General features: G+C 47.6%; 1 protein-coding gene and 1 long non-coding RNA gene across 2 annotated transcripts in view; one reads left to right on the top strand and one right to left on the bottom strand.

Annotated features, from left to right (window-relative positions):
- Window positions 1–424: 424 nt before the first annotated feature.
- LOC118024341 lies at window positions 425–2,631 on the bottom strand. Its single transcript, XR_004683086.1, has 2 exons — window positions 2,548–2,631; window positions 425–1,938 (listed from the first exon to the last, which is right to left on the bottom strand). It is a non-coding gene; the product is annotated as an uncharacterized LOC118024341 (long non-coding RNA).
- The window catches only part of GNA13 (G protein subunit alpha 13), a 40,186-nt gene continuing 33,513 nt past the window's right edge, over window positions 2,416–9,088 (top strand). The window contains exons 1-2 of the mRNA XM_035026201.1: window positions 2,416–2,698; window positions 5,828–6,054. Of these exons, the coding sequence (XP_034882092.1) occupies window positions 2,416–2,698; window positions 5,828–6,054 (510 nt within the window). The remainder of the gene's footprint in view (window positions 2,699–5,827; window positions 6,055–9,088) is intronic.

The raw sequence follows: 9,088 nt of genomic DNA, 5'->3' as shown, positions 1-9,088 counted from the left end.
CTTCTTCCACTTAGCATAATGTCTTCAGGGTTCGTCCATATTATAGCATCTGTCCATCAGTATTCCATTTCTTTTTATGGCTGAATAATTCCATTGTGTGGATATACTACATTTTGTTTATCCATTCATCCATTGATGGATATATGGGGTGTTTTCATCTTTTCGCTATTCTGAATGGTGCTGCCATGAACATGGGTATACAATTTTTGGTCTGAATACCTGTTTTCAATTATTTTTGATATATACCTAGGAGTAGAATTGCTGGCTCGTACGGCAGTTCTATGTTTAACTTTCTGAGGAACCCCCAAACCTCTAACTCACTTTTATGCTTATAACTTCAAGGTGGCTTGATTAACAGAAGCAGTTGGACTGCTCTAGCCAAACCTCAGGCTGGGCCCAACGGTGTCTATTTTTCAGAAACACCGACTAGAGCAGCTAGGCTTGATCTGAGCCAACCTTGTTCCAACACAGGGTTACAGGCAGGGCTCTGAAGAGCTTTCTCTGCTGCTCTGCGTGTCACAACATGAACCGGCTGGGCAGGAATACCTTCCTGCCTCCTAGGCACCCTTGGTTCTCCATTATGCTGCACTTTTGGGAAAAAAAAAAAAATGTTCACTACCTAACTTAAAGGCTTCCCCCCTGATTGTGCGGAAGAGTTCAGATCAGCATCTGGAGTCCATGTAGAAATGGCGCATGGGTGGGGGCCAAACCCGCTCCCCTGTTGAGAGCACAGGTTGGAGAACAGGGCCTCCTGAACACAGCTGAGACGCTAGAGAGATTTTCCATCCAGGGTCAGGCTTTTACCATCCATTTTGCGTGAAGGCACCACCCCGTGATTCTGACCCTATCAATCCATAGATACTAGAGTTTTACCTACCCTACTTTGTGTATTGTAGATTGTCCACCCTCTGGGTTTGGCCAGGACAACAGGAGATAATCCTACCATAGCCATTGTTTATTGCAGCCTAGTTACTGAGTCATGAGGCTTCTCAGCCATTAAGCCAACCTGACAGTAGACTGGCACTGATTTTTTTAATTTAAACCTATCATGGGCCAACTCAGAGTGCTGACCTCTTACCTCAACTCCCCAACACATAGGTAGCTTCGAGCCACAGAGCCCCAAATCAAGCAGCACTACCGCTGCACTTCCCAGAAGAGAGACAAACCAAACCGGCCGTTTCCACTTACAACTAAATACTGAGAATAAATAAGTTGGCTTCTGGGGTCCTTGCTACGTAGGTTACCAACGCACCTGTCACTTGTCGCTTGTCCCCTACCAGCCCTTTCAGGTATCCCAGCCTGAATCTGCTCTTAGGACAGAAAAAAGTCCCTTGGCTGTTCATATCCTCTGTAATCTGGCAGGAAGCCGAAAATTTGCCTGCTCCGGTCCTCAGTCTGTTTGCTTATCTGCTTCCTTGTAGGGAAGAGTCAGCTTCACAGTGTCCGGTTTAGGGGGATTTTCACCATGACCTCACCCTCCACAGCCACCATCCATCCACTGACTTCAATGCGACAACTCGGGTGGGAATCCACATTAGTGAGACATTAACAACCCCTCCTCGCACGTCTCAGATTAACATCAACTCCATTTCCTCCCCTGAAAGGAGAGTCTTTTGCAGGGTCTGGGAATGCCAGAAAGAGTTGGGGGCGGAGGGCTGATGATGTCTGGGTACCACTCCGGGCTTGGGAGAGCAGGATGTCAAAGAAACCACCTAAGAAAATGCACCAAAACCTTCCAGACTCGCGCCCGCGGTCTGAATAACGCTTGAGCCAAGGGCCTCGAAATTAGGCGCGCGAACGGTGACAGCAGGCGGCGGGCACGTCACCCAGGAGTAAGAGCGTTGAGAGCGGTAGGAAAGCCCAAAGAGCAGTGCCTTGGACCTGGGCTCGGGCCTCCAGGGTTCCGGGAAGTAGTCATCTGCCCGTCAGTGGGAGCAGCTAATTAAAGGGAAACAGAAAGTCGGGCTCCGCCAGCGCGCGCCCGGACCGCCCGGAGACCACGTGACCATTCCCAGCTGGACCGCCCCCCGCCCCCCCAGCCCCGCGCGCGCGCGCGCGCCGGGCGGCGGCCGCCGGCGCCCGGACTAGAGCGTGACTCGTGGAAACCCGGGAGGCTGGAAAGCGGCCCGGCGTGCGTGCGCGTTCCCGGGAGGCGGCGGGCGCGCGCACGCCCGGGGGCCACCGCCCCTCCTGGGCCCGCCCTCCTTCCCTCCCTCCCTGGCTCGCCCGGCCCGCCCTGCCCGGCCCGCCCTGCGAGTCACCTCTCTGGTTCCCTCCCTCCGCGGGCGCGCTCGGGCCGCCGCAGCGCTCCCCGCCCTCGAGCCTCGTTGCAGGAGCCGCCCGCCGCCCGAGGAGGCGGTGGAGGGAGCCGGAGGGGCCCGCCGAGGCGGCGGCGGCGGCGGCGGCGGCGGCAAGATGGCGGACTTCCTGCCGTCGCGGTCCGTGCTGTCCGTGTGTTTCCCCGGCTGCGTGCTGACGAGCGGCGAGGCCGAGCAGCAGCGCAAGTCCAAGGAGATCGACAAATGCCTGTCCCGGGAGAAGACCTACGTGAAGCGGCTCGTGAAGATCCTGCTGCTGGGTGCGGGCGAGAGCGGCAAGTCCACCTTCCTGAAGCAGATGCGGATCATCCACGGGCAGGACTTCGACCAGCGCGCGCGCGAGGAGTTCCGCCCCACCATCTACAGCAACGTGATTAAAGGTGCCGGGCGGGGGTCGCCGCGGAGACCGCGGGCCCGAGCCGGGGCGTGGGGGCGGGGGGGCGGAGGCGGCCGGCGCGGGGCCGGGCACCGCCCTCGTTCGCTCCTGTCCCTGCCAAGAGGACCCGGCCCGGCGGGCGGGAGGGCGGGAAGGGGGCGCGCCCCGGGCGGCGGTCCTGCTTGCGCGGGGTGCCCTCTCCCCGGAGGGGAAAGGATGCCCGGGGGCGCCCCACTTTCCCCCCTGCCGTTTGAGTGGGGCTCAGGGCTGGCCCCTCATACCCCCCGTCGCCACTGGCCTCGTCCCCTCCGAGAGGGAAGTGAGGCGAGCCGGGCATCTCGGGGTGCTACGTGACCGCGCCTGCCTTCCTCCAGACGAGGCCAGAAGACCTGAGAGCTGATCCCGCACCCACACCCCCCTCCGCCGCCCCGGCGCTGCCTGCCCAACCTCGCCGCCCCGGCTGGGTGACCCGAGTCACATGGGGTCGGGGCTGCTCCCAACTCCTTGCTGCTTTGGCCGCCTCCTAAGCAAGGGAGTTATGGAACCGTCTCAGTAAGGAAACTTTTGCCTGAGGCTTGTCAAGGGCGAAGGGTGACAGTTCCTGGGCCCTTTTGGGCAAGGATATGCAACTTCAGGGAGTCCTGTGTTCTGTGCTGGCATCAGGAAAGAGTAGACCCATACAGTTGGTCTGAAAAAATTAGCATCAGTGGTTTTTCGCCCCATTGTCACGGTTGGGCAGGATGTTTTGCCTATAATCACTATGCAACACGTTCCTCTCTCCGTTTGGCTTAATAACTGGGGTGGGGTGGCGTACCACCACTTGCTCTACTATTTAAATGAAATCGTGTGTTGGTGTGAAGAATCTTTGGCCTAAAAAGTGATGCGGATCCTATACAGGTTGAGTCGGTGAATCGCTGTTGGCTTGGATCGTAGGCTCTGCTTCTACTTGACGGTGTTTTTTTATTTTTATTTATTTATTTATTTAAAGATTTTATTTATTTATTTGACAGAGAGAGAGAGATCACAAGTAGGCAGATAGGCAGGCAGAGGGAGAGGGAGAAGCAGGCTTCCCGCCGAGCAGGGAGCCCGATGTGGGGCTCGATCCCAGGACCCTGGGATCATGACCCGAGCCGAAGGCAGTCGCTTAACCAACTGAGCCACCCAGGCACCCTTGACGGTGTTTTTTTAAAATTAAACTGTTTGTAAGTAAAAAATACAAAAAATAATTTTATTTCTGGGCTTTCAGAGAATTGGAGAAGATGGGTCTTATTTCAGTGACGGTTACGTTTATTTTTCTTAGTATCAAACATTTTCTAATTTATAAAAGGCATTTTGGCAAATTGGAGATACAGTGCCTGGTACTTCAGGTGCATCAGGAAACCACCATCTGGGTAGCAGTTGTCCAGGGGTTTGCTACAGATTCCAGCAGATTTGCAAGCAGGGTTTCTTTAACGGGGATTTTTTGTTCAGGAAGTTCTTAAGCAACTCCTTCTCATCACTTTTTTTTGCTCCCAGGATTGAGTTGAGGAAAAGTACCCCCACCCCACCCCACCCCCGCCGCCAGGGGTGGGGCTCCTGGGGTAATGAGGGGAGAAGAGCACTAGGCCAGGAGCTAGCTCACAGATCACAGCCAGCCGGCTCTGAGCCCTGGCACTGCTACAGTTAAGCTGTATAAAACAGTGTCTTTATCCCATCTTACTGTTTAGCACAAAACTAATTAAGGTCTCTTTCAAGGCTTAGGGCTCCGCCTTGCCCGTCCTTAATTGAAGGTACCTTTGTATCGTGATGCAGCTGAACTTAAGGAATTATGTCAATGAATAGAGTCAGCATGTTAACTGATTGTGAGCCAGGTAAACACCTGGTCCTTATTGTGCACTGTGTCCAAAGTGAGACCTACTTTGAACACTGGTTATGAGATGAAATTAGTCACTAGACATCTATCTTTTTGAGTTGGCATGATCAGAAGATTGACAGCAAAACATCCAGACAATTGCCTGAATAGTCATGTGACTGTTAATTAAGATGGACCAAAGGTAACAGTTTAGTGATTAGAGATCCTGGGTTTGAATTCATCTCTGTGAGTTGAATTCTCTGTTTCTATACACTTTTTGCAGTTGCTCTTCCTCCCTGTTAGGGAAGTCTAAGGCTTTCCTGTGACTACACTGATTTGAAGCTTGGTTTGGGAGTTTTTGAGTTTTGAATGTGTTCTTAGAAGACTTGGTTTTGGGGCGCCAGGGTGGTTTAGTTGGTTAAGTCTCTGACTCGTGATTTTCTCGGCTCAGGTCATGATCTCAAGGTTGTGAGATCCAGCCCTGAGTCAGGCTCCACATTCAGCTTGGAGTCTGCTTGGGATTCTCCCCCCGCCCTTGCCCCTCTACTCCCTTGTGCGATCTCTCTCAAATAAATAAAATCTTTATTTATTTATTTATTTATTTTTAAAGATTTTATTTATTTGACAGAGAGAGACACAGCGAGAGAGGGAACACAAGCAGGGGCAGTGGGAGAGGGAGAAGCAGGCTTCCCGCGGAGCAGGGAGCCCGACGCGGGGCTCGATCCCAGGACCTGAGCCGAAGGCAGACGCTCAACGACTGAGCCACCCAGGCGCCCCATAAATAAAATCTTTAAAAAAAAAAAAAAGACCACTCGGTGTTGGGGTAAAGCTGGGTGCTCAGGGAACAAACGAACTCAGAGTGATAATGTTTGACTCTTGGCATTTCATAAATGTCTTTTTGAGGGGCTCAGAAAATCTTAGCTATAGCTGTTTTTCCAGAGCCTGGACATTGGCCTGTGCAGCGTGATTTTTTTTTTCCTTCACTGGTTTTGGTTCTCTTGTGACTACCTTCTATTAAAAGTTTATAGAAAGTTATTTTATAAATTAGAACACGTTAAAATCCTTCAGAAAGAGCAATTGTGTTAATATTTGCCTTTCAAGGCTCTAATTTTATGACTGTGAACAAGTGTTAGTTTTTTTAAGCTCTGAGAAGTTATGGGGTGTTTATTTCTATGTTGGTCTCCAGTTTTGGAGGAGGTGGGCCTGGAGTAGTTCAGAAGCTTCAGAAAATAATTCGGGAATAGAATCAATGAGAATATCTAATGGCTCCTAGCACACCTTTCTCTTTCTTTTTAAACAAAGGTATGAGGGTGCTGGTAGATGCTCGAGAGAAGCTTCATATTCCGTGGGGAGATAACTCAAACCAAGCCAACGGAGACAAGATGATGGCGTTTGACACCCGGTCCCCCATGGCGTCCCAAGGAATGGTGGAAACTCGAGTTTTTTTGCAATATCTCCCTGTTATAAGAGCATTATGGGCAGACAGTGGTATACAGAATGCCTATGACCGGCGTCGAGAATTTCAACTGGTAAGAGATTTGTTCTTTTACATTGTTGTCATTTTATTTTAAGGACATTTTCCAGTAGCTGATTCTAACATACCTTTTTTCACTGACTTCCACATTAAAATGTATCTATCCAGAATTTTAGCCTCAGAAATTTGGATTGCTATATAGATGAGCTTCTTACTGAAGCAAGATAAAAATAAGGTAAACCCCTTAGATTTGGTGAAACAGTTATGTTTAATTGGTCATTTTTCCTTTTTGTAAGTAAGATGTTAGTGATTTTCTTAGGTACTTTCTCCTAATTTTATTCTACTTTTGAAAATAATTTCCCCTCAGTTGCAGCAACGATATTCATCCTTCTAAAAAATTGATCCTTTACTCTCAGGCTGAGAGCTCAGTAACTGCACCTAGTTGTTCAGATGTGTCATTTATATAGTCTTTTGAGGTACTCATTTTATGATAGAGATTAATTTATAAAGAGATTAAAGTCCTTGATAACATTTAAGTCATTCTTGCCTTCTGTGTGTGTGTTTTTCTAAGGTTTCTAAGCACATTTTATAAAACGTTTCTTCTTTAAAAACAAAATAATCTTAGACTACCGTAATTTGTAGCCATTACACAGCACTGTAGAGAAGGTGGGGAAAAAAGATCTGATCTAGGTTAAAGATACACGAATAATGATTGAAATCGGTTTTTTTAAATCAAATGTTTTGCATGAATGCTTTGATTGTATTTTGGGTTTCTTTTTGCTGAAGACCGGAAAGATCCCAGGAATGATAACAATCTACACTGTATGCAATTTGGAGGTAGTTCAGTTTTGAAGTGTTTTACTGTAATATGATCCCCAAAAAAGTGACAGTTGAAAGTAAAACTGCTTAGAAAGTTGTTTGATGATGTCACTGGCATTAAAGTGATCCACATTTATGGGTGTGGCTACAAAATGGTACACAGCCAGCAGTCTTTGCTGTTGCAGTTTGTACTCAGAAACAGTCTTGGCTATTAAAAGTTCTAGAAACGTGTTCATGACAGCTTTTTATAAAACCGATTTTGAATCTTTACTTTGAATTATGGCTCTGACGGGCACCATACAAATGTAGCACTTGATTGCGTACTGTCTTGTATAGTTCTCCTCTTTGGTGTATCTTGTCAAGTAATTTGTCCATTAATGAAAGGCAAAGACTATCTCATGTTATTAAAATTGAGTTGCTGGCAGCATTATATATTGATAATTAGGAATTTAACTTGACAAGTGACCTCTGTCCAATTCTCAGACTTCTGGTTGATTTTTGTCCTTTGGTCAGTATTTCTTATTTTACAGCTGATAGTTCCTCCACACACCGCTTCTTGTCTCTCGTCACCCTCCCTCTTGTTTTAAAGTGCTGCTTATTCTCCTTTCTTCTTAATTCATTTTCTTGACAAACCACACTTTCCACTCTAAGGTTTCTCAGGACGTTATTCATCCTTCCAGGTCAGGGGAGAAACATCCATCTGCAAAAGCATACGGTTCGTATTGATTGGATGAATAAATAAACAGCTGTACTCTAAAGGTTTCTGTAGGAAAGTCCTGTAAGTCCATTTAATTGAAGTTGGGCCTCACTGACACTTGAATTTGGACATTTACATCCTAACAGTTTTGTATCAAGACTGTCATGTCATCGTAGTGAAGAAAGCATTCCTGAGTATTTGCCATTAAGAACAAATAGCCAAAACCAGAGTGAGGACCGGCATGTTCTTGACTTGACCCAGCTGATGCTTTAGGAGCAAAGAAGGTTTTGAGCGCAAGGAGAGACAAGTTCCAGAAATACTTTTCCTCATAAAAAGTAGGGGCAGAAGAAAAGAGGAACAGGGAGAGATGTAATTTTAAACTCCTGGAGGACAGGAATTTTTTTCCTGTGTGTATCCTTGGCATTGTTAATGGTGCCTGTCACATACAGAAGGAATTCAGGTGTTACAATGAATTAATGACTCTGTGCTTTTGGATGCTATGTGGGCTTGGCACAGTGTTAGACACTGAGAAGGCACCTGGCTCATTTAAAATTTTCCTCATGGTCCTCTTCAATTCCTTTTCTTCTCTACACACAGCAAATTCCCAAGTCCTGTCTTTCCCACCCTTGACAAATCTCTTGCATCCACTGCCTCCTTCCCCCCTTTCCATTAATGTGTTAGTAGCTCTTGCTTGGACTCCCAGGTAATCTTGTTCAAACACCACATGGGTTTGTTCAAAAAGCTATGCTTATTCTCCATTACCTCCAGAACAGAGTTCAACCTCTTTATTTGAGTCAAGACTACCTCACTTACCTACAATTCCAATAATGTATTCGTTAGACTACTTCACACACCCGATAGCCTCTCAGTTTCCACATACCCTGATTCTCTGCTTCTGTGGCTGTCTTTAGAGGGTCTTTCTGTCAGGGTTTTTCATTACTCTATTCAGTAGGTCCTATCCTTACCTTAGAAGAATGGTAATCACATTTCAATGTGACTAAACGTGGTCCATGGATCCCTTGCATCAGATTCACTGGAATGCTTGTTTAATACAAAAACAAGCGGAGTTCCAGACTCTCATCACAAGAGGATCTGATTCAGGAATCTGGGATGGGACCCAGTGCTGTGTACTTGTAACAGATAGTCATCGATGATTTGGATGAATTTGCTCCTCAGCCTCCCTGAGGGACAGTGCCTTAGGGTTGGAGCTTTCTCCAGCTCTCCTGGCTGGAATGTGGCTCCCTGCCTGTGCTCCTTGCTGGGCTTGCTTCTGGCCCTCCTTTGGTCACCTGTACTCCACTTGTTTGCACTTGTGTTTGGTTCTCCCACTAAAGTAGAAGCTCCGTTGGTATGCCTTGTTTGTCTTTTTCTCGCTCACTAGCATAAGCCTGACACTTTATTTCCTCATTTTTTAGACACTCTGAATTATAAGGTTCTTCTAGAAAAAAAGAAACATTCCACATTAAGTGTCTTCTGGGAAATAGGAATCATTTCTGTATGCTAGTTTGTTAATTTTCTAGGAGATGGGAAGTCCTTGTATTACAGTCATAATTCTTTTTATGTTTAACAGTGT

The sequence above is a fragment of the Mirounga leonina genome, unplaced genomic scaffold, assembly GCF_011800145.1.
Source record: "Mirounga leonina isolate KUSES-001 unplaced genomic scaffold, KU_Mleo_1.0 Mir_197, whole genome shotgun sequence".
Lineage (NCBI taxonomy): Eukaryota > Metazoa > Chordata > Mammalia > Carnivora > Phocidae > Mirounga > Mirounga leonina.
The sequence above is the reverse complement of the archived record's forward strand: the minus strand, read 5'-3'. Positions and strand labels throughout refer to the sequence as shown.